At 41.5% G+C, this 27,359-nt stretch overlaps 1 protein-coding gene and 1 long non-coding RNA gene across 5 annotated transcripts; one reads left to right on the top strand and one right to left on the bottom strand.

Moving 5' to 3' along the window:
• Positions 1-1,120: 1,120 nt before the first annotated feature.
• Positions 1,121-26,523, bottom strand: RBL2 (RB transcriptional corepressor like 2). 4 transcript variants are annotated; one of them, XM_074583133.1, is made up of 24 exons: positions 26,278-26,520; positions 24,517-24,647; positions 23,035-23,235; positions 21,098-21,162; positions 20,900-21,015; positions 19,571-19,682; positions 16,734-16,862; positions 15,675-15,835; positions 15,505-15,569; positions 14,578-14,764; positions 12,534-12,700; positions 11,755-11,864; positions 10,744-10,847; positions 10,272-10,409; positions 9,612-9,776; positions 8,957-9,068; positions 8,038-8,310; positions 7,243-7,517; positions 6,493-6,669; positions 6,259-6,330; positions 5,778-5,892; positions 4,448-4,650; positions 3,844-4,008; positions 1,121-3,054 (listed from the first exon to the last, which is right to left on the bottom strand). In XM_074583133.1, exons 1-24 carry the CDS (start codon positions 26,470-26,472, stop codon positions 2,884-2,886), a joined length of 3,609 nt encoding a protein of 1,202 aa, XP_074439234.1. In that variant the 5' UTR covers positions 26,473-26,520; the 3' UTR covers positions 1,121-2,883. The 4 variants fall into 4 exon arrangements, with proteins under 4 accessions (XP_074439234.1, XP_074439235.1, XP_074439236.1 ...); XM_074583134.1 differs by lacking the exons at positions 19,571-19,682; positions 20,900-21,015 and having other exon boundaries at positions 26,278-26,519; XM_074583135.1 differs by lacking the exons at positions 19,571-19,682; positions 21,098-21,162; positions 23,035-23,235; positions 24,517-24,647; positions 26,278-26,520 and having other exon boundaries at positions 20,900-20,920.
• On the top strand, positions 4,644-7,246 carry LOC141741922 (uncharacterized). The gene is made up of 4 exons (XR_012586522.1): positions 4,644-5,555; positions 5,814-5,906; positions 6,101-6,353; positions 6,961-7,246. It is a non-coding gene; the product is annotated as an uncharacterized LOC141741922 (long non-coding RNA).
• Positions 26,524-27,359: the final 836 nt, after the last annotated feature.

Genomic DNA, 27,359 nt, shown 5'->3' with positions numbered 1-27,359 from the left:
AAATTATCTGAAAACCTAAATTTAAGTCCTTGATGAAGTGGCATTTTTGAATATCGTATCTTTGCCGTTCTGAATTCTGTAAAGAATATTGCGGAAAGAGCAATGAGAACTCTAAGTTATGCTAGAGTAGTCTTAAATAGTTCAGTTTGCAGTTGGACGAGATGATCGTGGTAGGTCCCTTCCAACTGGCCTGTTCTATTCTAAGGCGTGAAAGAAATGGCGTGAAGCTACTTGAGATTTTTTTTTTTTTTTTAAAAATCATGTTTAGACACTGGATGTTTTTCCCCTTTGGAACTCCTTTGTTGAAGTAGCTTTTTTACCACTTGTTTCAAAGCGTAAACTGCAGATTGTACCTCCGTTGTTACGTGCAACTGAGGGTTACCAAACAGCTCGGTTTCAGAAAGGGATAGAAACAACAGAAGCTGATGAAACGTAGTGCCAGGGCTGCTTTGTAAAAATGCAGGGGAAGAACCAGTGCTTTCTTAGCTGTAAAAATACGGTACCTGACTGCCAGCGCCCAAAAAGGTTCTTAACAACTTCATTAAGAATTCTTAAAAATTTCCCCTAATTTCCCATGAGCACTTAGGCTACTGTGTATGAAAATAGTTCTTATTTTGTTGGATTAAAATGGGGAATCTTCTATTAAAAGCTCCTGCAAGGAAGACAGACCACCTTGCTTTGTTCTAGGGTCCTTCCTCTTCCGCTGTGTAGCCTAGGCAGCCTTCCTCCTCCTCCTCTGTGGCAATGAGCAGCGCGGCGAGCAACTCCCCGGTACCGGCAGCCCTGGGCCCTGTGCTGCCGCAGGCTGCCTTCTGCCGCCTTCTGGCAGAGCCGCAGGGGGAAACGCATTTAGAACAAACACGATGACGAAACTGGGGCAAGAGCAAATCCTTTCCCTTCTTGTGTGACTAATACATGCAATTATTTTATTATTTTTTAAATCATTAATTGCAGCGTTGGACTACAGCTCTTGCAATCAATTGTATCACGTGCCTCGTGGGCCCTGACTGTATGACCATTTTGCCGTTGCACTCACCCGTCAAACCCAGTGCTGGGAGAGCTACCGGCTATTTTTAGCTTTGCACAGCTGTTTTTGCTTTTTTCACAGGGGAACATAAAATTGTGAGTTTATAAATTCTTTATTGAAAAATACACTTGCAGTATTTTCATACAAAGTAATGTAAATGGTACAGAGTAACAAGAATTGTCTGACAATTTCATAAATATTTTTACAGAGACATCGACACAATTTCTTGACTTCAGCCTTTTTGTTATGCAGGTAAGAATGAAAGATGTTTTTATTTTACTTAAATTGAATTTACAGTGGAATTAAGTCCTAAATTTTCCCATTATTCAGAGGAGCAGGAATGACTGAAAGCACAGAGCTTTGAACTTTTTTCTTCCTTATAAAGACTTCTAGACTCCGACTGTGCTACGTTGTACGTGAACAGCCCCACGGTCAGAGGGGTACTGCACCTGTTGTTAGTATGTTTAACGCTTTCCTAGTAGGTCTGGTAGTTTGGAACTATTTTAAATGAAAACAACAAGTAAGTCTAATATATGCATCACTTTCTTATCCTGTTAGTAGGGGAGAGATTTCTCCCAGGCAGCCTGATTTTATGATTTAGTCCATTTAAAAAAAAAAAAAAAAACAACCCCCAAAAAACCCAACCCTGCCCCCCGCCCCCAACCCCTGTCCTTTAAAAACAAAGCAAAAAGCTAAATATATGTTTTAAGAGATGGACACCACCATCCTTCTACTGAGTAAGCGAGGTGGCCAGTTCCTGACTCTCAAGAAAAGCGATCGGAAAAACATTACAAGCATATAAAATTCCGTGGAAAAAGCAAACATCCCAAGCTTCCCGCGTTCATTACTGCACATACATCGAGTCAAAATGCATTCTTAATGCCATTTGCCGACGAGGGGAGCCACGGGATGTCAATTTGAAAATAAATACAAAAGTCAAATTGCTTCAATACAGAAAGACATCTGAAGTCAGCCTTTGAAAAAAATATTCACATTTAGAAAGTGCCATTGCAAATATACAGCAAAACTAATCTGCCTTAAAAATGACGCTTCACAGCCCTATCAAAAGTGCCACCTTTTGAACATGAGTTCACTTTAAAACATTGCACAGCTAAAATCGATGCAGAAACAAAATTCTCTACCTTTACACAACAAGGTGCCCAAACATTAAAGCAAAACAACGTGATGGTTTTCAGGGGCACAGGAAACATCCTGAAGATGGAAAGGAGCCATTGGGACAGCTTCCTTCAGGGCTGAAAAAGATTATTCCTATCTTCCCTTTCCAAGCGGAACTGGAGTTTGCTAGAATGTTACTTGTAAGTCCTTATTTTTGTGGAGGCTGTTACTGTAAAAGCCAGGACACGGTTGAATATGGTTTTCTGGGTGCAGTGCTGCCGTGTCTGAGGCGTGTGTAACTTTCTAGTCCAAAGATGAAACCGGCGCAGCACTGACAGAAACGGTGTGAGTGGGCTGGTTAGAGCAAAGGGATTTAAATACCTGTTGCAAGGTAGAAAGCTGTATTAGGGATGAGTTTCTCCAAGCACCAAAAAGCTCTTCGGCTGCTTTCTGAAGCCAAAGCCGGGAGAGGGACGGCTGCCTATGCTTAGCTTAGCCACGGGGGGAGGCTGGGTGGCAGGGTTTGAAGCGTGTCCTCGCTGTTCGGGGCAGTGGGAGACTCCGCCGGCCCCTTCTGCCGGGTACAAAGGCTCAGCGCAGTCTGGCAGGAGCCGTGTCCGGGGTGGGACAGGAGGGCCTGGCTGAGGACACTGGCAGAGGGCTGGTGGCGCCATGGGACGGGCCACGCAGCCTGGCCCAGCAGAGCAGCAGCGAGGGAGCACCCGTGCTGAAACACTGGATCAGTGAGACCCTCTGTCATTCGCCACGTCCTGTAGTCGTCTTAACAGAGCAGTGTGATTCTCCTGACAGATTCGCTTCGCCGGTGCTTCAGTACCATCTTCTAAGAGAATGCCTCTCTTCTTTGTTGGAGTTTCTCCAGTTCTAACCATGCTGTTGATTTCCTTTAGCCTCTGGAGAGAGGAGGGGGGGAAAAGTAGAATTATCTCTCATTAGTGTGACTACCAAAATATAAAGTGGACTTCTGTAATTGCATTACAGCGGGATTACGTATGCTTGCTTTCTGGAGATCTGTACAGGACGAAGCGCTTCTTGTGACAGGCTAACCTTAATCACGACGCTGCTCTTCCCATTACTAGCGTACGCTAGACTCTTACTCAGACCCAAGCAAGCTCGTCGTTTCAATGCCTGTAGAGGCCTTCCACCCCTAGTAACGACGGCTGTCTTACACCATAGGTGCAACAACTCCTGGCCAAAATGAAGGTGCTTCTGAGGGGAGATTTCTGCTCCATTCCTGGTGACCAGAGATGGCAGGGTTCAGCCTTACATGCTCACCTGGTAAGTCCAAGTCCTCTCCTGTTAAGGGCTATTTGGGTTTTTTCCCACAAGGTAGACAAGAGCAGGTGATTGTACTTAATGTTCTGCTCTTTTAGCAGTTCCCAGACCAGGTAACCCCTCTGTTACCTGAAAGCAAAGGGTACCTTTCCCGCGCCTCCCAGGTCTTTCATGTCTATCAGTACAAAGAGTAACTTTTAAAAGTACACAGGGAGCTCGGACACCTAATTGCTTTACAACTCCTTAGATACCGGAACTGGCAGTTTGAAGAGCATTAGGTAAGAAAGTACATGTTAAGCAATGTAGACAGAAAGGTGTGTTGCACAATCTTCTCTAATGTCACTGCCAGAAAGAAAAGGTAGAGAATTAAGGATTTATAAAAGCAAACTAACCCGCTTTAATCTCACCTTAGATGGGCTGCTGCTGAAGTAATAGAATATTTTCTCTCGAGGAGAGAGAGTAGACTCGTTTTTGTGCGGCGAGATGTACACTGGGTGGTTCTGGGAGAGCTGTACTCTGCGGGGGGAGCCCATCCTTACAAACGGGTAGGGTGAGAGCGGAGGAGAATCGATCTGCTCGAGGGAAAATGAAAATGACGCAATAGTTGGTACCTGATCTCAGGTGTCACTACAGTAAGGCTTTTGTGAGTTGGTCACCTTAAGCACAGTTCAGTTTTCTTCCACTGATGTCATACCATACGCAGTTGGAACACATGCAAGTTTTGTCATCTTATTAGGCCAGATAAGTATTTTTTAAATTTTACTTTTCCGAGCCTGTCTGAGCTTCGGGATGACATTGCTTAGTGCGGTGTATTTTATACAGGAGGAAACAGCAAATAGGCATTGAAAGTAGTTAGTATTTTAGCAGCAGAGTATGTCGTTGAGGTGAAATTATTGTCATGCAAATATAATCCCTTGAATTTGCTTGCAGTGGGGTTAGCTAATGGCACTTTACTGCTTGTATAGTTAAAAAAGATCTATTTACTAGAGAAAAGTACAGAATTTAACTTACTGCATTTGAAGTATACTTCAGGGCAAATTCTTTAATCTGCTCGATGTAGATGTTGTTATAGAATTGTATGAGGTCCCCTCGCTCTTCTTCCTCGGTGTCGCTGTTGGCGCCAGTCAGGCGGGTGGGAGTGGGGGGGGCGCTGCTGGGGTGCGGGACGGGCAGGGTGCTGCTGGAGCGCATCACCGGGCTGGAGTCCCTGCTGCCTGCGAGGAGAGAGCAGCGCTTGTTCAGCCTCCGCTGCTGGATGCGCTTCCATCCCTTCAGACCCTGCCATGCAGCTGCGTAAAGAACTGCCTTCCAGGGGTTACATGGCAGCAGAGTGACCGTGGATCTGGGGTCAGTATCAGCCATGCTAATTTTGTTCCCTTAGCATCCTTCCTTACAAAAAAAGCGGTGTGTTGTTAAAGACCAACAAACTGCTGAGTTCGGGTATGGAAACGCATTGGATTTCTAACTTCTTGCTGGATAAACTGCAAGTGGCTTTTCTGTATGAGCTGAGCTTCATCACAATATAAGCAGAGCTAAAAACTCCATTTTTCAGGCATTTGTGCTGTACTTTTAACAGTAGCTCTTTCTTGTTGCCAGCTGGCACAATTTCAAATAAGGAACAGCACTCTTTTTCAGCTGGTAGTAGAAATATTTGGCTTGGTAGTACTTCCTGCTGGTTTAATGTGGGAAGTTGCAAAACATATATAATTTTTTCCTGCCCTCCCTGCCACCTCTCTGTGACAGAAAATGTTAGTACCTACAGTTTATACCATCATCTATTAAATATCGTGAAAACTAGTAGTAGGAATATACAGCATCGCTTATTTGCTTTCTTTTATAAAAGTTAATTCAAGGAAAATGTGTCGGTTCAAATATCAAGGAAGGAACCTTCAGGGATGTCAGATGTGCTAAAATGGATGCTGTGGGCGGCTGGTTCATTCCTGTCTCTGAAGACAGGCAGCTACTGCAAAGAAACTGCCGCAGCTCCGTGATTGCTAGAGGGAAAGGAGTAACTGAGCACGGGCCTGCGCTGGTTTCCTTTCATTCCACAAAGGCGTGTTCTTTGGTGCACAGGCTGAACTTGCAGAGCTCGGGCCAGCCATCGTGGTCAGCTCTTAAGGTAAGCGCACGTGGTGATAGGTTCAAGACTGTCCAAGTAGGTGTAATATTAAGCTTGAGTTATAGCAACTCTTAGGTGTTATCGATATAACCTTAATTGCGTCCAAGTTTACCAAAGAAGGAACTGTCTGGGGTGGGGCAACACAAAAGCCAGCTCTTACTTGATGCACACTGCTTTGGAAGTGGAATTACAAACAAGCACCTGGAATTCGCAATCACTCACTTCTTTCTTTGTTTCTCTCTTTGCTTCTGTCTGTAGGCGAGTTCTGCTGGCTACTGCTGTCGCTGCTGCCAGAGCGGCGGCGCCTCCTGCCTTTTATCAGGACGCTGCGATACACCTGCGGGGACACAGGTATGAAGGGGAGGGTGATCAGATGTGCGGTTACGTAGTCGGGAAACAACAGTCTGCGTGATAAACCTGCTTTTTAGAAACTTCATTGTGGTATCAAATTGCCTCTTACAGGGGAAAATACAGCCTCCTAAGAGGAGTGTTATCCAACAGGCACTGCTTCCTTGGGTTTTAAGTAAAGATATTTTCTATTTTAGGTGGAGTTTGGACACGACTGCTGTCTTTCGAGGAGAATGGCTCACAGGCTCCGTTCATTTAACATTAAACATTACTTTTAGAAGCCATCCATTCCTAATATGGAACTAAGGCATTTAATAAACCGGATACTGCCCCGTTGAACACGAACTGTACTCACATGGCTCTTGGCTTGTGGTTGTGTCCGATAGCATCGCATGATGTTCTGAAATGATCTGTCCTCCTTAGTAACCTAAGAGGAGATGAACAGAAAAGGTTAATAGTTTTTCAGTGGGTTTTTTGTTTTTGTTTGAGGCTTGTTGTGTGTGTTGATTGATTGGGTTTGGGTTTTTTTGAAGAACCGTAATCGTTGGAATATTAAGGGTTTTGTTTGTTTCTTCTTTATTGACCTTACCTTAGCCATTACATAGATGGCACACATCAGCAGCTGATCCAAATGTCTATCCATCATGATTTCAGGGCAGTGCACCAGGGAATACTCAAAGCACGTCCAGATCTTTTTCCGCAGCTCATCAGATATGTCGAGTTTGACACAGAGGTCTCGCAGACGGACACTAGCCAAATGATACACCTGTGGAAACGGAGACTGTGCTTAGGGCCACAGCAATACTGCTGTCCTTGCCCAGCCAAAGAGTAGGTCAGACTTGTGCACCCTGCAGGACTTCTGCAAATTATAAGCCAAAAGAAGCAGAAAAAAAATATTAATTCAGTTATTCTTACAAGACACAGACATTCTCAGTACTGGTGTTGATGCTAAGACAGCACTTGGTTGAAGCTTATATTCTGAGTTGTCCTGAGCACAGGAAAAGCACTGCATTGAATAAACCAGAATGTCTCAAAGATGAATTTCTTTCTTTTAAAGAGCCTTAAAGCAAACGGACACCTTTAAGTACCTGCCAGCCAAGTACATAATCTACTTCACAACGTGTGGTGGCTGTGGTGACAGTCTGCTCCTTTGCTAGCGAGAAGTTGCCTGAATAAGAAAACTACTCTTCAGGTATGTGCATGAATAGACAAAGGGTAGAAATTAACTTGAAAATCGAATATTCTCTTATTAGTAATAATAATAAGTACGTATTTTAAAAATCACTGAAGCCATACCAAAATACTAACTAAGCAAAGCACAACTGGGACTGGGAAGCACCTTTCTAAAGAAGAGCGAAAGCGAGCCCATCTTGCGAGGCCTGAGGGAGGCGGCAGTGGTGAATGGCTGGCTCTGTCTTTGCTCCCCCGGCGAGACCTGCTGAACAGTTAACTGGCCCGGCAGCTGCAGCGCCGCCCCGCTCAGCTGCGTGTTGAGGGGACCAGCCAGAGCCTGGGCACTGAGGGGCTGGATGGGGCCAGAGACAGTCTGGGGCTGCGTCCCGACATTGACCTGGACTGGGAAGAAAGTTATTCCTCCATTTTCATTGGCGATACCTGTAATTTAAGAAAAAGAGTCTGAAATAAGAGCAAGTTGGGGGGAAGGGAGTGCATTTGTAGTTGTTTGTCTGTTTGTTTTGTATGTTTGGTTGTTGTTTTTTTTTAAAAGAATTCAGTAATTCTTTTATTAGTTGCTTATAACTATATATTTAGTATATTATATATGAAATTGTTTCATCAAAATACTTTGGACTTTTCATCATAAGGAGACAAGAGGCTACTGAAATTGAACCAAGTTTTTCAGTCTAATGCAGCTTTCATCCCATGCCAGTTCAGGAAGAAAGACTCGCTGAGATAACTACATTTTATAAAATAGATGTTGGCAGTCGGAACATCCTTGTGCTGTACGTCTTCTGTCTCTAAATTCTGCTCCTCTAGTTATACGATTTTTCCCAATTATGAGTCCTTAAACATACGGCTTCTCCACTGACGTACTGCTCTCCCCTCTCCCTGTTACCATGTACCAATGCTCTGATGGGAACAAGCCTGGTTAATTCTTCAGTAGCTTTTCTCTCACCTTGTACTGGTATTGTCACAGTCTGCCCGTTATTGGCTGTCACGGTGGCAGTTGCCACTGTAACCAGTGTCTGGCCGGGCACTGGAGTGACTGACATGGCTTCGGGATTCATGTTCTGCACGGGCACCGTGTTTACCACGGGCTGCTGGGAAACTCTTACTGGAGTCCCACTGTCAGAGGTATTATCGTTCTCAACAAAGAGTCTTCGCCTTGTAGGATTGGCTGTAGGAGAACTGTATCTGTCGTACAGCGTAGTTGGAGAGGATGAAAGGCCTGTGGATTAAAAACCACACACACACACGTATATATATATTTAACTGTTGTATAATCCCTTATTGTACAAATACGTGACAGAAATCTAATGAGAACCAAAGTATGTCATGCAAAGCTCTTCACGAAACATTTTTAAAAATGCCTTGTCTGCATTTGTGACTTACAAATTGCTTTTAGAGATGACTTAGTCTCAAGTGCTGCTGTGTTTAATGTTTTTCTAAGATAATGTATTATGTTTTATTTTTCCAGAGGAAAAACTTTGAGACTTCACCTAACTAAATGTATAGTGGAGCTTCTGTTCTAGTATAACAACAAAGCAAACTGTTCAAGTGCTACTGGTTAGCACATACGGGGGGGTGTGTGCATAAATATTATTTACCTTATGCATATGTATACACACAGATACGCTGTTCATACACAAAACCTCCTGAAAACACCCCATTGAAACAGTATTTTGTTCACACTGAAATAACAAATGCATCGGTCTTAGACATTGGACCTAACTGTGGGAGTTGCACTAGAACTACCACTTACAAATGTGTTTGCAGTGAACTGTACGTTGACATTACAGCACCTTCCTCGCTCTACACCACTTAGATTTAAAAATGAAAGCCACAGTGTAAGTATGCGTGCATGAAAATCTCACCTTTTCCTAGCCCTCCAGTTTCAGCGCGAACCTCGTTTATTCGTCTTGGTGTCAGCGGTGAACCTACAACACTGTTCCCAGCAGATCTCTCAAAATACTGAGGCGGCATTACCTAAAATATTTATGCTTTTATTAAAGTGTCTGTATCACAAATTGACTATATCACATATTTTTTAAAGCTTTTGCACTGCAAATTTTGAATGGCAAAACTTGAATGGGAAAAAATAAGAACACTGAAAAAGTTAGCATAAGTCTAACTACAACTCTGTAGTGATTGTACTACTCTAGAAGATACAGTGCTGTAATAATCCATTACTATCATTAAAAGTCTGTACTTTTTACCACATTTCTAGTGGTCTAGTAATCTTTTAAAGTCTGACTGGTCCAAACCTTCCCTGCTTGTTCGTTTTGTTCATTGTTCGGCTCTGCTGTGCAAATACTGGCTGAGAATTATCTCAGCTGCACGTCTCCGTTTTGGCTGTCTCCACAGGGATAGCCATGAACAGACCCGAGCACGCTGCCTTCTGGATTTTCCCTGTACTGATCAGCTTGTAGGGTCGAACTGAAATTTGGACGTGAAAAGCGTCTCCTTCAGGGTATAACATCCGCTCTCTACAATCCTGTCTGATTGTAAGACATAAAAAGAAGTGCTCACCTCTTCACAACTAGGAACTTTGTTGTCATTATCTCTGATTCTGTCCCACAAAATGGATTCCTGTTTCCAAGCCATACTTTCCAAGATCTGTTCTTCGATGTGATTAAGGTGTTTCACCACTTCTCGACAAAGGCCATCCTCTGCTCTAATGAAAACCTCAATTACCTGTAAGATAGATAATTATGATCAACATAATGTACTTGTTTCATATGTTTCTTCTTACAGAAAGATCTAGTTCAAGGAAGAAGAGACTATGAGAAATGTTAGGGCTGCATTACTATGACTCAATCCTATGTTGTCTTGCAGTTTTATCAGAAGACAGATATTTATATCTTTCTAACCAAACAAACATGTCAAGCGCTGTTGCAGAACAGCTGCAGCAGTAGCTCATGATGAGATGATAATCCATTCATTACTAGATAAATACTTGGATACTGCTCCTGTGTTAAACTGGTAACAGTTGTGTGATTTTTAAATGCCGAAGCCACACCCCAGACTGACAGACACTGGAGTAATATTTTTTCAATACAAAAAGGGGCAAAGCTGAGAACAAAGGGTTAATGAATAAGTAAATATCCAGGTAAAAGATTACCGCTTAATCTAAGTCAACGGCGTACTCCTCATGACTTGATAAGCATTTCTAACTATGAAACACTTTACCTTATAAAAATGATAAACTGGAATGTCAAATATTTCAGTGATGAGTGGGAAGTTTCCAGGCGGCTTATAGGTAAAGGTAATTATCTCAAGGCAACACGCCAGCAGAGATCTATGAAACACGTCTTGCTCCAGGATTGCCTGCAAGAGAGTTGCCAATTTTAATGCTTAATTTACAGTGTAACTATAGAACAGTAAGATGCTTCTATTCTGCCTCAACAGCACGATTATCATCAGGCTTATGAAAAGAGATCTTATTTTATAAGAGACAGAACAGAATCCAAAATGAGACATATTTACTCATGAAAAATTTCATGTATCTTTGTGTTTGCAAACACAAATGATTTCTCGTATGCTTTTTCTTCCATTCAGCTGTACTTACAGGCTATTTTTCAGAGATTTACCCTCTTTACCCTCTTTAAATAGCTCTACAGCCGATTTCCAAATGAGCCACAATTAGATCAGTTTTCCTTACGGACAAGTCAGCGTCTCCCAGCCTCCTCCTCTCTTGCTCAATGACCGCCTCCAAGACCTTGTAGTACAGCACCTCAGCACGACGAAAATGCTTACTAGCAACATCTGCAGGAATTATAAATAGAAGCAATACTGTGAAATGCGATACAAGAATTATATTATTTATCTTAGGCTATAGAGATACAGCAGTTTAGTAGCCTGTGTGGATTTCTGTGCTGCTCTGGCTACAATACGTTCAGGACCAAATGAGTTAATTTCAAGCTAACTTGGGAATCCCTCTCCTCTGCTGCACTGACTTGTGAATGCAGAGCAGAATAACTGACTTCTGAATCCAGATTTTGATGGAAACACCATATATAAGAACAATCCTTAAATTGCTATAATATAACACACATATTTCGAGTTCAGAAAATACATTGTTTGAAAAATATACCTATACAGATCTGACTTGCACTGTGCAACAGAAAACACTGAAGAAATTATGTTGACAAGAAAAAACACAAATTAACTAAAGACCCTATTAAGAAACAAGGTCAAGAGCATCTTCATTTTTAATCTGTCTCCATGCACATCACAAATCTTGACCACATTGCAAATAATACTTTGTGTTTATACTGGTAGGATTCTGTACTAACCCATCCTCGTATGGAAGCCAAAATTTGTGTAGGACTTCTTTTTTTAAAGACTACAGTTACGCAGATTTTTTCATTACCGTCACAGAAATCCGTGCCATCGCTATTCTTGTACTTGAGAGAAAACGTGGTACCCTTAAGAGGGCTTTTCTTTCCACTTCTTTGAACTCAAAGTATCATCAAATTCCGGTGATTTAAGCTAAGGCTGATTATAAAATTGTATGCGGGGCTGAAATTTGCCATGTCTTAAAAATACCAGGAAAAGAGAAAAGTAATAGAAAAGACTCTCGTGCTAAAGCTTAACCTGTAAGTTAATTACAAGAAATAAGTGTGGTTACAGGCATTTTAATTCCTATCTGTATAAGCAAAATGTTTCCCACCTTTGGAAAAATTACTGAATTCTCCTTCGGCCTGCATGCTCTGGCAGTAGACTTCATGCATTTCTTTTACTCTGTTTGCAATAGATTGAGAAGGATCTCTGGAACATGCCCTGAAAATAAAAAAATAAGTATTTTCAACATACCATTCCTACCAAGAAAAAAACAAACAAAAAAAATCTACAGCTATATTTATGACATGATGGAAGCATGAAACTATAACTGTCTTGGCTAACAATACAAACACGCTCGCATATGCCTCGCTGTATATGTACCATAAAATGTCCACAGCATATTAGTGTTATTGTACATACTGTAGGAAATATGCACAGCGTTTCACGGTCAGGGATAAATATTTAAACAGCATTTTCCACATGATGTAAAAAAAGTCTTAAAATATATTGTACCTGAAGCAACTGTTTATCTACACGGAGAATAAATTTGATTTTGCATAAAAATACTACAGTATGGTGCAATTTTCTAAGTAGTGACATTTGCTAAGTAGGAAGACGAAAAGTCTTGAAAATTTTGTATTAGGAGTTTGCTGTTGGAGAAGCTCAGAGCTGTTGGGTTTTAAATGTTGTGTGTTCTTAATCTCTTAAAGACAGATGTGTCCAAGTAAAGACAACAGTGTCTTCTGAAATTTCAGTGTCTCTCTGCGTCCTTTTTTACTCCAGAACCTTTCAAGACTCACATTTTAAATGACACTGTTCAGCATTAACATTTGGTTTTAAAACTATTTTAAAAATCGAAATATTTGGTTAGCTAAACATCAAACTTACCTGAGTATTTGCTCCAGATTTTCACTGGGAGCATTTTTCAGTCCTGCCAGCATGGTGTGAAGGCGGCTCAAACTGTATGTTGCTATGGAAACCGGTGTCACGTACGGGTTGCTCTCTTTAATATACTTGCGGCCAGTAAGTGGGGTTGTAATCCTAAGGGATTTGGACTAAAAAGACAAAAAATAAGCATGTAACTGTACATTAGTATAAAACTTATGTACAGGTTATAACCCAGGAGTGTCAGTCTGTAGAATTCTTGCCCTGTTCCGATATATGCCTGGAAAAAATGGCTGGGAATCAAACAGCCCAAACTAGCTCACGTCTCGGGTAACAGTCAGCACTCAAGGTATAACCAGAGGGGATGTGACCGCACACTGAAATGCAGATACTGGGAGCCAAGTGTGAAACAACGAGGCCAACCTAAAAAAAAAATCCCCCAAGCCCCATCAGTCGCCTCCTGTCCCTTGGGTCCCAAAGGAAGCTGTAGCTCATGGGAAATGCGCACTGAGGCAGGGGTTCCTTGCAGCAAGCGTAACTCTTACATGAAAACTCCCCCTGAATCTAACAATTGGCATTTAAATTCACTTGCATCAGATGAAGTCATCACATCAAAATAAGTTAATATCAAGGATGTTCCTTCAATTAGTGTACAGCTAAAACCATGCATCTTCTAATTACCTAACCACACAATTACTTCAGCAGGGAGTTATTTTCCTTATTTTAATGAATACGTTACATTTCGCAGTCTTTTCTACCATGAAGTCCAGCTCCCCGCACTCCCCCCGTTTTCCCCACGCCCTGCTAAGGGAGTTGTGTTTGTGTCTCGGTACCCTCCCAGGAGAGAGGGTGCCCCCAGCCCTGCCTCAGACTCCCCGAAGCAAGAACAGCACCAGCGCTGCTGCCGCAAGCTGCTGCCTTACAGCCACACTGCTTCATCACTACGCAAACCTACCAGAGTCGTACCCAGAACTACGCCAGCAAAACTTAGTGGTTGATTATTTCTTCAAATAGATCAGCAGTGAAGAATTAACTATTTACGCTGATTTTGCAGCTAAGGTTATTTTGGTCTTTTCGCTCAGGAACGTTGAAAGCCATTCACCAGCTCTCAGTCTGGAAAAAGATCACCTAACTATTTCAGTGATCTAGACGGTTTCACCATTGGCTCTCTGTAATCTAATGGTGCTAAGGCAGCCTGTATCCTACTTTATCTGCCTGTCTTGTAGCCTTCCTCCTTTAAGCTATCATTTCCATCTTCAGGAACACTTTGATGTCCTGCAATCATGGGGATATATGTCTGCATTCAAAGCCAGTGCCTGTTTTTCAAAAGCTGCCCTAGTCACACAAAGGCCTGATCATTTTATAGGTCTTCACTTTATTGTTCTGGAACTTGTAGTGTTCTTTATCCTCTCAAAGACCGTATTCTTTGCTGTTTTATTAGTCATATATAAAGACAGATCTATGTATCGTGCTTTTAGGCAAGCACGGTGAAAATCATTCCCTAGTGACTTAACTCAAACTGTAAACAGATGTAATATTAACAACTGAAGCATATCTGTTAACAGGAAACAAAAAATGAATAGAGCGAAGTGCCGAGTGGTTTTGCGTAAGTTGAACAAAAAACTGCGCATATGGGACAGAGGTGTGAGGGAAGCGGAAGTTGGACCGGCAGGTCCAGAGGGCCCCAACAGTTGCAGGACAATTCAGCACCTGCCAAACAGCCACAGAGAAATGCCCTTTCTGTTGGGCTTGAAAATCTTCACCTAAAGATTTACCTACAGATAGCTCTTTAGGTAATTACCTAAATATTCTCTGTACTGGATTTAAACAAAGAAAGCCCAAATGCACAGAGAAATTGTGTCCAAAAACCCCAACGGTAAACAATACAGCGAATCGGTTACAAAATCTCACTCAGCTGCGCTGTGTACACTCCCGGATGACCTCAGACAATACAGATGGTCATTTCTAGTAGCTGCTTCTCTTCATCAGACCCTGACTCAACTCATTCTCTATATAAAACCGGCAACACAGACCACGCCACACTCACCCTGTCAAAGTGCTGCTGCAAATTATGCTTCACTTGGACTCTTTCAGCTGTTTCCATTCCTGAAGTTGTATTTAAGCACCTTGTGAGGGTTCCAATTTCTTCATCTGCATCCTCCCCAAGAAATATTCTCTCGTCGAGATTTCCTACTGACAGAACATACTCCTCATAGGCTTTGTTGATGGCTTTGCTACGAGAGAAAGGAAAAGACTGATACAACCCCGCTCTATTTAGACAGGGCTTTGTTCACCTCCTTGCTGAATGAACACAGCTCTGGCCTGTTGGAACTCTACTTCAGAACTTCTTTTAACTTTGACTGAAGCATTGGAGCTCCTTTAAAGTCTACAGTATCTTAAAACATGAAAGTGGCGAGGACATTATTTTTCCATTACATCTGATGGCTTGCCATGTAGTATAGCTGCAGGAGGAACATGATGAAATACTGAGAACTCATGTGTGTCTGGAAATGCCTCAAAACTTATGCAGCATCACATCATCATAAACTACAATTATCACTTTCATGCCATGTAAAAGAAAATAAGCCCTACTCATAAGCATCTCTAGGTTTATAAAGGAAAAAATACCACCAAACCCAATTTTTCCCTCCCAGTTCCCACTCATTCAATAGGCTCCCACATTTTTTCATACTAACACTTTGAGTTACATACAACAAAAATTGAAGAAACATAAGAATAAAAGCCGACATCAAGTAACACCATCCTGAAGAACCATTCCTCTTTCAAATATGCTTCAGACCATACCAGCTCAAAGAAACGGAACTGAAATGTGGTGCACTGTATAAACATTAATAAATACACAACTCAACTAGCTGCTATGCCTGTTCAGATACACATAATACCGCAAGTGCAATTGTATTACAATTTTTAGGGGGATACCGGTGACAATGAACCCACGAATAGAGCGACTCACAAGCTGTCTCCGAAGTTCCCAGGATCTAGAAATCCAGTCAAATTTTCATCTTTTCCTTTTAGAAGCTGTAAGACAGTTAAGAACAAAGGATGGACAATTCAGTTTTTAAAAAAGGTTTTGAAGATAATGAGTAAAGAGAATTTCTCTACATTACAAATCTACTGACCAACCTTTTTGTCAAAAAGTTTCCGAATGTATGGCTTCCAAAAATGTTCCTTTATGCCTTTTGCTTCTAGAACTAACCCATAATGTAATGAGCACAGTTTTTCAATGATGCAGGGAGGATCAGATGATACTTTATAATCCTTACTGTGAAAGTCTTCAGGCAGACCTACAATTAAGAATACTGTATTATTTGCAAATTCATATCCTGTCTTCCTATTAAACTTAAATACTATGCTGTGTAGCCTAGGTAGTGTGAAATTAAAATGGTAAACTAATTAGTTCTCTTGAAGGAATTATTAATTATACAATGGCGATTGAATTTGATAATGTTATCAAAACTCAATTATGAGTCAGAGATTTTAAAAAATTAGATATCTAGTATTAAAAGCTTAAAATATCAGTTCTAATAGAAAACCAGACACTTGTGAACTATAAAATTTATTCGATTAAATTTGAGGTAATGGTCCCAGTTCACATCACTATAAAGTAAATGCGAATACTGTTCAGCACTGAAAATGAAGTATAAGTCTGTAAAGAATTACATCAGAGATTCAATGGAAACTTCTCACCATTCATTGCGTTTTGTGGTTTTCAAGTCAACCTGCATTTCCATTCTCTTCAGAAAGAGAACAGCAACAATCCAGAAACGAGAGAGAAGCGATCAAGTTGCCACTCTCATGTTTGAGCACTGGGTCGTTCCAAACTGCTGCCTCGCAGCACCTCTGAGGTCTGGCTGAATCGGTACTGACTGCGTCATTCACTGCATCTTTCACTGACTTTAAAATGTCTTTAACTGACATTTTTACTTTGGAACTTCCTTCTATGATATTTCCATAGTAAACGAAGTGCTTGACTTACTCTGTTATTGACAAAACTCAGAAATCTGTTATTACATACTGCATTAATAGAAATTTAACTGTGTAGCCAGATATAGAAAATATTAATTCCCACGTATGTCAAATCAATATTATTCAATTTATTCTCTGCCACATAAATTCACACTAATTTCAGTAGCCTTAGAGCTTCTTGCGGGCTTTGGATAAATATCGTTTTTTTCAACATACCTTTAAAATTAGGATTCAGAAGCTCTTTACGGTTAGGACACTGGAGAGCGTTTCCATACACTAAATCCAAAGCGCATAACAAGAGATGGTAGGAATTGACCAAGTCATCACTGATCATGGGAAAATTACCTTCAATATTAGAAATACATAAGAGATTAATTAAAATTAGCACAGATTTAAAATTCTTTTAACCAAGAAACTGTTGAGATTTGTATTTCAATCAATAATGGAGGCTTGGAAACACAGACTTTGGAGACTATAAATATCTGGATAGAAACGCAGGTAGTAAAACAGACTTGCACTTTATAAAATATAGCAAATATAGTAGTAAGGTACATTTTCAGGAACAGCAGCAATTGTGTAGAAACTCAAATATATTGAGCTGTTTTGAAAACAAACCTTATCAAAATGTTGATAAACATGACATTGCTGACTCCCTTATTCACAGTAATGGGATTAGTCGGTGCATAAATAGCTTGAAGCAGCGTGAACTGTATAATGCAAACTGCCTCGAGGAAGAAAAATCTGTTACCATAACCCTGGCAGCACGAGCCCCAGTGGCTGGCAGTGGTTTGTCCTTCCACAGACTCTTACTCCGCCTGCCTGCAGCAGAATCTTTTTCTAAAGGCGTGTAAGGGGGAAGAATGGGTCCTGGCTGAGACTTTCCTTTTCGTCAATTTTGCATTGCTGTCAAGTGTTGCAAAAAACTTTAACTTTTGCTAGGATAGAGCCAAGCGGTCAAATGTCTAGAAAAAGTCAGCACTGCCCCTCCTTCAATTCCCCCCCTTCTCCACAATGAATCTCTATGCAACTCAAAGCCAGGAGGTTATTTTTCTTTACCAATCTGTTTTCCTTACAAAAATTCTGTTGGGGTATGCTCATTACAAGCAGTAACAAATTTAACTTTATTTCTCTTGTGCATTACCAAGGAGTTAAAATGGGCATCTCTGATCCGGTTTACAAGGGAGCTTTATTTCATATACCTCTAATGTATATTTATTTATCATCTTCCTGTAGAAAAGAATCCTTGTAACCTCTTCACTCTTTTATCACCTTTCACAAAGATTATGTCCAGATTAATTACTCTTTATTGAGCTTATTAAGGTTTATGATATTCCTTTAGAGGAATGGTCATAGCTAAAAAGTGTCCCGTAAAATAAACTATACCATTCATTAATACCCTGAATCACAATTCCATTAATTTATATGCACAGCATGGTTTTCTATCACTCTTTAAATACTAATAACTCTTCTACTTTTTTTTTTCTTTTAGGTGAGTTCCAAACCACTTATCTGAGCCCACTATGAAGAACGAGTTTAACTCCTTGAAGAAATCCATGACATAGTAATAAACTCACTTAGAACACATCAAAACATATATATGATTAAAGAGGTTTTCTAAATTATGCTGTTACTCTTCTACCAGTTACGTACCAGTTTGTTCAAATTTATATTCAATTTTCTGATTCCATATTAGTGAAAAGAAAAATAATTTCAATGCAGATAATTGGAACTATTTAAAATAATGAAGCCTCCATGAAATTTGTATTAACTGTACACATCAGTTATTTCCAAATCATTAAAGGTTCACAGCAAAGCAATAGAAGTCCTAATCACAATAGCAAAATGTTAATCAATAAAAATCTTTAAAAAGCAACTCCCATAATATAAGTTCCTTTTCATAACCATGAAGTCTAGCATGGCAATCGTTACTGTCAGCACAGTCAAAAATAAATCTCATTTTACAGTACCAGTAGTTTCATGAAAATTACTTGTCAATGACATTTCAAACAATAGCTTACTACCCCCTTTCACGACCTAGTACCAAATAATGAAAAATAGTTATCTCTGCGCAGCAGAGTGTTGTTTTCTTTTTTTCATTTCCATTTTAAAGAAAGAAAAAAAAGCCAAGATAGAGAGTTTAAAGATAAATTCTTACAAATAACACATAAGAACTGCATATCACTAAACAAAGCCGCTATCTTACTTTGCAGCGTATACCAAAGGTACGAACAAGATCTGTGCTTTCTGCACTTGTGAAATGGAACGCAATGATCTTCAGGCTTGCAGAAACATCACCGAGACAAGCCTGAACTTGCCACGGATGTGCGGTTGCCACGATAAGGATTACTGCCAACCCTCAAAACACACTGCACAAAACTTAACATGAATACTTAATGCCTTAAATGGTCAACGCTTAGTTTACATTTTTGTGCTGCCACACTTTAATAAATGTACCACTAGTCACTTACTAATTTTACAGTTTACAATTACTGTAAATTTTCCTTTTTCCTGTAAAACCGAATTGTCTATGTTAGCATGGTATTCTCTACAAAGTTAATTTGTATGTCTGAAACTGCTTGCCAATTGACATGCAGTCAGTTGATTATGTAGTTACTTAAGCATATCAACCAATAATTTAGCCACAGGAAGACTCCTGAAGTCCCTTTGCACCTTGTCAACTGTCCAATCTACCCATAGGAGTGACGATTTTATAGCGAGGAAAAGAAAAATCTGGTTTTTCAGACTGACCTACTTACTCTCTCAGCTGTCCTGACTGTGTAGTCCTGACTGACTGGAATTTAAGTACAGTACTAACTCTCCTCTGGACTCAGTGGCATATGAAGAGATATTTCATACTACTGGAGAGACCTATTCTGGACCAAAAAAAAAAAAAAAAATCATACTGTGTTTCAGTTTTGCAAGCAACATACTTGTTTGAGAAAGATTTATCTTCCTCTATGAAGTGGAATTTGCAGCCTATTGGAAAAAGGCATCTTTCTACATATGATAGAGCGTTCAGTACAGCACTCGTGCAACACCACACCCTTCCTGACCTTTGTATGAAGCTGTGATGGTGAGGGCCCAGTAATGTTGCCAGGAACTTTTCCAAAAGGGAGCTGCTGGCAACCCTCTGCGATGGGCTACAGTGTAGAAAGAAAGGCTAATCTGTATTGAAAAAAATTAGTGCCAGATAATTCAATATTGTGACAGACTACTCTGTCTTGTCCTCAAAAGCTGCCAATTAAAGAAATCACAGCACCCTGCAGGAATCTTAACACTGCTTTGCTTTTAAATTAAAAAAAAAACAAAAACCAAAAACAAACACACAAACAAAACAACAACAAAACACCCACCACACACCCCAAAACCAAAACAAAATTCCTTTTATCCCTTTCTTTGTAGAAATTAAACTATTAGTTTTCTTCTACTAATTCTCTTATGAAAAAATACAAAGGGTGTCTAGAAATTATTAATGGACCTGAATCTACAAAGACATTCCTTCAGCGATGAACAGAAATCTTGTCTTTATTTTCCTCAAAACGCTATCCTATTTATACAGGAATTCCCAGTGAATGCTCATCCAAGCAGTACCTGACTAAAGCCCTAGGTACGCAGAAACTCTTTAAAACCCAGGTTTGGTGAAGAAAGACTTTAGACTATATGTCATATGACTGAACAAACTTAAGCCTAAAATAAGGATTTAATCCCAGTCCCTCCTGTGCCTTTTCCTCCCATCAGTTGGGAGAAATCCCCTACTATTATGAGCTTTCAGGCTGCTCTTACGATAAATGTTTTATATACATTGCAGTATGTTGCCTGTTCGTTGCACTGTTTCTGCAGATGCATATTAACAGAGGATCCGCCTTATGTGTTCCAAAAGAATCCGAGTCTTCTCTACAACAGTCAGCTGTTTGTAGATATACTGCTATGTCCAAAACCCAAGAGAAAATCACCCTTGCAAGACAGACATACGCAGACCTATTTAGTAACACCTATGGTTATTTAATACGGTTGCTGTGTGCTCATTTTTTTAAAAGGTAGGGTGGCAAAAAGGCTATCAAAAGAATTAGAATGCTATCTGTGATGCCAGCATGAAAGTATTCACACCTCGAGTTATATGATAATTTTTTACTAGGTTCTAGGAAAAAAAACATTAAATATTTTCAGTGTTGCTGGACACTTAGGAGGAATTTAAATATTCTTTGTTCCTAGTAAACATGCATATACACCTTATATTAAATGCAACAGCATCTAAATATGAATTCACTAAAATTCTAAGCTACTTTTCCCCTTGGAATTACAGCATAAATGTCCACAACTCTGGAAACTTTGTAAAAATATTACACATAAAAGCTACCAAACTATTTGGACATATAGCTTACCTTAGAAGTGTGGTAAAACATACAGCTGGGGAAATTAAACAGAATACATCCCTTCAGGCTGTTCTGAGAAGGCCTCTTCTCCAAATTCAGAATTCTGAATTCAGAAATGCCTGCACCTATTCAGTGTTTAGGGACTGATATAACATAACGACTAACAAAACCAGGTTTGCAGCATTTAATCCCTTTCAAATCTCTTACCTTTTGCATGAACAAACAGCACCCAACAAAACTGGAAAACTTCAGTCACAGTGCACGGTTGTCGTCTTTTGGGGAAAAATACAGAAAGAAGATATCCAGTAAGCTCAATGAATTAAAACTGACAGAACATCATACAACATTTGACCTTCCAAAAGAAAATAAAGCTTTACTATAGCGTGGCCAAAATCTTAAACCCTTCCCACAAAAACCTGACTAAAGGTAATAAAGAAAGCCGCGCGCTGGTTTAGTGCAGACACAAGTGGAACCCCAGTCTCAGTCTGCATGTAAAGATTCAAATCTCACTATGGCAGATGAACACAGCAGGTCCCATTAGAAATAGGCCAGGACTTGAGCAGAAATTGCTGTACATTTAACATTAAGCATGGCTGGCCTAAATGTTTTCTTTTAAGGCAAAATTGTGATCTTAGTTCCAAAGAACAGGTAAATATCTGAATTTAAAATCTAGAGAAAACGTTATTTATGCTTCTTCATACAACAAACGGTACATGTAGTCAATTGAAATAGTTCGAGAGCCAAAGCTGAAATTCCTTCTTCATGAGCATTCTGAGTAATATAAGCATGTATACATGTTCTTGGAGGAACGCATTACACAGCGTGTTGATATTAATATACTCAGCACAGGCAAGATTTTCAGAACTGTGTGTCCACAAGACTCTCAAGTATTTACTGTGTGTATTTAAAAAAATAAGAAACCAAACCAAAAAACCCTCCCCTAGCACCAAGTTTTATAACTCCACAACATCATTCCTTGTTTCCATATAACATAACACTGGAACTGCTATTTCATATATCACAGTTCACCCTCCACCAGGTTATGTGAAGAATGGTTTTAAATGTCAAAATTAACATACATTTCACAAAAAAATTTCTAAGTATCATCATCACCATCTCCCAACTTAATTTTCAAAATTATGTCATACCTTGCCATTCCAGCTAACCAACTAGCAGGGTTTACTCTTCTAATCATAGAATTATATATGCTGTATATTTTAATTTCAACATTATATGCAAATATCCATCTCAATACATAATTCTACTCCACCTATAGTCCAATTCCAATTTACTTACCTTTTGCATTCTCCAACCTTGTCTTTTACTATAGATTCAAACACAATTCATTACAAATATCACTAAGTTAGGGTCAGAAGCATATCAAGAGGAAAAAATTAAAAAGCCAAAAAACCTGACTGAGAAATAGCCTGTACATATTAGAAAAAGTAAAATAAAATAATTTTTAAAAACTCAAACAAACCACAAAAGCAACCAAACAATGGCATTTCACAGTAGTAAATATGAAAGAAATAATGGAATGGGAATAAATCTATCACTACTAAGTACCACGAGAAATCACAAGCCGTGTTAAGTGCTGGCACAAACAGAGGAAATCTTGTCGAGATCAGAATAACCAGAAAAGAAGGCCAGCACATAATTTTCACAGCACTTCTAACACAAACAGTAACAAAGAAACAAAGCTTCTATTATAAAGTAAAATGTCCAGAAGATCTGCGTCTATGAAGAAAAGTGTGGGAATTACTAGGCAGCGAAACAGGCCGAGCTGTTCTGTGAGCTCTTGAGGCTGTACTGATCATACAATGATCAAATCTTCCAACCTTTCCCATCTTAGAAATAGTAATATTTCTCTTGTCTACAGGCTGATTTTAATCTCTCCCCTTTCCCCTGCCCCCCAAATCATAGAAATTTAACAGCTTTGGGATTTCCTGCACCCTGTCAGATCTGACAAACTGAAAAAAAGATTCAAAAATTACTGCGAGCAAGGACAGACAGACCCCCTCTGATATTATAGATAACTACTGTGAAAACACAGTCAAAAAATACAACTAAAACAACTGAGCGACTTCATTATATTTTTGTACTAGTAATACTCTAAAATCAGTCTGGACATAAGAGAGACATACCTCTGTTTTCTTCCTCTCTGTTGACGAGGTTGATCATCTTGAGGATATCTGAAAATGTCCTGAAAAATGGGCTCATACTTCTTAAAAATTACTGCAGAAACTGTAAAGTTTCTCTCTAATCTCTCCGTTCGTTCTCTGAATTGGGAGGGTAGATTTGCCATGTCTTCCCATTTTTTCATCTTGTTAAAAAACTCGATCAAGCTGAAAATACCAAATCAGTTAGATCTGACAGTTTGTTTTTTGGTTGGTTTATCGTGGTTTGGGTTTGTTTGTTTTTGTTTTTTTTCTCCACAGAAGTATACTGTACTTTTTATTTATTTACAACAAAAGTACAATTTCTACTTCCAAAACTACTGATAAAATGGCAGTGTTGCAAACACGACAACGTACTCTGAGCCAGTCCTTCACCCATTAACAAGGATGTGCTCACAGAGCTTGCAAAATATTTTTATATCATCATTGGTGACCACGTTAACATTCTTAACTGATTCACAGTTCTGGGCTTTTCCTCACAAAAGAACAATCAGCTCCAACAGTCAGATTACTCTAAAATCAGACTTCCCTCATTTTTCAGAATCATTTATTAACTTATATAAAACAAACTCTACAGTGCCAAGAAGACTCTACAAAGTATGAACAAATCCAAAGTTTCAGTAAATTTCGCTTCATAAATTTGGCTTTCATTTATTTTTCACTCCTTTATCTACAGCTTTGTTTTCAATGTTATTAGTCTTTGATAGTCCAGATTACAGAAACTATTTATCCACATTCAATTCCCTGAATTTCTGACAGATGTGTGTGGGGGGGGGGGGTCGGGGAGGTGGGGAGTGGACAGGGAAGAAGTTTTTAAAGGAACACATTTGTATCATCTAAACCAATAATAATGCTCCAACAGTAAACCAGATAGGGAGATAAAGTGCCTAAGAACTTTTTTTTTTTTTGCTCATGTCCTGAATTGTTACGAAACAACCAGATTTCTGATCAACTACTTCAAAAAGTTTTTCTTCATTGCTTTAGGGACATAAACATTTGATACAAATGTCTTCATCGGATTCTGACGTCACTTTGGCTTCATAAAGTAAGTACATCTGAAAAGTGAAGTCTTCTTACAAAAAAAAAAAAAAGGTAAATTGTGTGAATATTTTCAGAGCCAATTGAAAATGGTTTCTCTTGTGAGAAGTTCACACTTTGCACATTCTTCTAAAATAGACTATTCTTCAGGGACTGGTTTCTTTCTCCTTTGAGAGAGGGAAGGCCAACACTGATTTTGAAAACCAGTGTTTTCACAACATAGTAACGACCAAATGGGACTGTCCTACTTCTGTGGTAATGAGCTAAGATTCCAGTGATATAAATACTATCTTTAAAAGCAGAAAACAAGACAGATGTTTAGCCTTTGTTCTCAATTTCTAAATTTCATAAGCTGATAAGCAGTCTTTGAGATTTTGTAAGTGTTTAAAAATTAGCAAAAAGAAAAGTTACCTTTGTTCTGAACAGCGCAAAATTCTGGTTAAAGATACATAATTTCCCTCGGCTGTCCCTCTGCTGACAGTTGGAACTGCTTTTCTGCAAGCCACATACAGGGCACATGCCAGCCAGTGCAGATCATTTCCCTGTGAATTAAAACATCAGGCACCTGAAAGGCTTCATTGAAAAGAAAACCCACACTTTTCAACTACGCACCCAACATCAGGAAAAAAGATCGGACTGTGCGGGCAACCAATGAAGTTCAACCAGCAACAAAGTTGATTCGTTGTTTCAAAGTTCTGTTGAGCTACTTTTTGTTTTTAAATAGGAGAAAAACAGGTGGTAAGCAGATACTTAAGGTAGCACTGTGTCAAAACTGAAATTACACAGTTACTAGCTACCTTTATAAAGTTCATGCTTGACCCAATGTTTAACAATATATTTTTGGTGTTGCTCTTCTACAATAAGGTTTTGTACTGCCTTCATTACAAAAAAAAAACCCAAAACCAACCAAACAAAAAAACACCAACCAAAAAAAGCAAAAAAAAAAAAAAAAAGAGAAAAAAGCTGCAGTTCCTTGCTATCAGAACATTCTTCTGCTCAGAACAGACAGTGGGAACAGAAAAATAGTTTCCATTTTTCTCTGTATTACATAACAGAAGAATTACTCAATCTGGTACCTAGAGACAGAAATTAATTCCAACAAAAAGCTTTCAAGTCTTATTCTCCTCTTCGATTAAAAAATATCTTTTTAATGGGAAAAATTAATATAAAAAAAGGGGGCACAGAACAGTGAAGTGGATGCTGTGGGTTTCCTGGGCCAGGCGGTGTCACGGTGCCAGGCCGGCACACACCGCCGGGCAAAACACGAGTTTTCTTTCCGATCGCCCCGGCCCGCTGCCGGTGGCGAGGAGCGGGGTGCGTGTGACGGGGCCGCTCCCGATCCTTCCTGCGGCCACCGCGGGACTCACCGCCGTCCAAGGGTGCCCTTAGCTCTGTTCGAGAGCTGCCCGGCTGGGGAAAAGGAAGCCCTAAACAACCCAAACCTCGCACGACGGACAGGCTTTTTTTCACAAGCGCCGCCTTTATTTTTAAAAAGCCACCCAGTAAAAGGCATCTCCCAAACAAAGCGGGGGCGTCGCTTTGCGTTACCGTTTGAAAGAGCGAGGTGACAGGACGCGCCCGCCGTCACCCAGCTCCGCGCCGCCTTCACGCACAAACCAGTTTATTATCGTTACGCTGAAAGCACCTACACGGGCAACCGGGCGGCTGCCGATAAGCGTTCACCGAGATAACCGCGTTACGTTTGTCAGTTACACAGCCGGGAATAGGGAGACAGTCGCTTTTATTTTTAACACCTTTTCACCGCTACGGCTCGGGATTACGATCCCCCCCCGCCCCCCGGTTTCAGAGCTGGAGGGCACCGCTGCGCGCCCCGACAGCGGGCGGCTCCGGGCGGGCCAGCGGCAGCCCCGCTCCCCCGGCGGCCGGGAGGGCCGCGGCCGCGATCACGGCCCGGGGGGAGGCCGGGAAACGTCGCTCAGCGGCGGTTCCCGCGGCTGAGGCGCGGCCCCGGGCGGGACGTGCCCCCGCCGGGGTGCGAGCTGAAGGCCCGGGCGGCGCCTGAGCGCCGGGCGGTGTGAGGGAGAGGCCGTCGCGCCTCAAGGGCCGTCCCCTTCCCTCCTCCCCGCTTAACCCTCTCCCTCCCGCCGCGCTGACCTCGCAGGGCCGGTCGCCTCAGCGCGCCACCAACCCCCCGCCCCGGACGCCCCTCACCTCCAGGGTGTAGTTGCGCTTCATGCTCTGGTAGCTGAGCCAGGCCTCGGAGCGGGCGCGCTCGTCCATGTTGAGGCTGCTGCAGAGCTCCTCGTAGCGCTGCCGGGTATCCCCCTCCTCGGCCGGCGGGGAGGGGGTGGCGGCGGGGCCCCCCCCGGCCCCCGGCTCGGTCTCGTCCTCCCCCTCGCCCGGCATGCCGCGCCCCGGCGCTAGGGGGCAGCGCCGCCCGCCCCGCAGTGCGCCTGCGCCACCGCCCCCCGCCGCGCCCGCGCATCCCAGCGCTCCGCCCCGCCCCCGCCCCCGCGCCGCGACCGCTCATTGGGCGGCGGGGCCGGGCCGCGCCCCGCGCAGGCGCGCGCCGCTCCCCCGCCCGGCGTGCAGCGCGGCAGCTCCCGCTCCCAGAGGGCCGCGGGGGAACACTGACGTCACGGCGCAGACGTCACGTTAGCAGGCGGAAGTGGCGGGAGGGCCGGAGAGAGGAGGGAGCGGCGGCGGGGCCGGGGCCGCCCCCCCTTACCCCTCCTGCCGCCCGGCCGGCGTCCCTGGGGGGAGGGCCCGGGCGCCGGCGCTGACGTTATGGCGGAATCGTTACACAAAGTGGCACTGACAGGCGGTAAGGGTGCGGGATCTGCACGAGCACAACGAACCCGTGGCTGGTGCACTCCCCTGAGAGACCCTTAGGTAAAACCAGAAGACAAGGAGCTCACTGTCTTCTTAAATGAGTCTTAAACGAGTTTTAGACTGTTATGAAGAAAAACAAAAAAAACACAAAACAAGGCCACAAAATAACAAATATTCAGTTTTGATTTGAATCACTGGTTCAAGTCAAAACTTTTAAATGTCGACCCCAGTAACTGGCATGGCAGGGGGCGGTTTCAGGTGTAGAGGATGAACAGCAGCACACTGGCCAGACGCCGCCTGGGCTCCCAGCGCAAAGGCCCTACCGAGCGAGAGGAGACTCCCAGAAATAAGCCTCAGGGAGAGGTCAGCCCCAGAGCAGGTACATGTGAATTACAAGCGATGAGTAAAACAGGCTATACTTTATTAAGAGAGATTTATTGACTATGCCTGTTTACTTTTGT

Source organism: Larus michahellis, chromosome 4 (genome assembly GCF_964199755.1).
Source record: "Larus michahellis chromosome 4, bLarMic1.1, whole genome shotgun sequence".
Classification (NCBI taxonomy): Eukaryota; Metazoa; Chordata; class Aves; order Charadriiformes; family Laridae; genus Larus; species Larus michahellis.
Note: the sequence above shows the minus strand (reverse complement) of the source record. Positions and strands in the feature narration are given on the sequence as shown.

Bases quoted from the DNA above. Each gene is read 5' to 3' on its own strand.
- RBL2 (XM_074583133.1), bottom strand. From the start codon at position 26,472: ATGCCGGGCGAGGGGGAGGACGAGACCGAGCCGGGGGCCGGGGGGGGC. The intron at 9,777-10,271 runs GTAAAGTGTTTC...TCTATCTTACAG, and splicing joins CAGTTTATCATTTTTATAAG to GTAATTGAGGTTTTCATTAG. The intron at 3,055-3,843 runs GTGAGATTAAAG...TCCTCTCTCCAG, and splicing joins TCAGCAGCAGCCCATCTAAG to AGGCTAAAGGAAATCAACAG.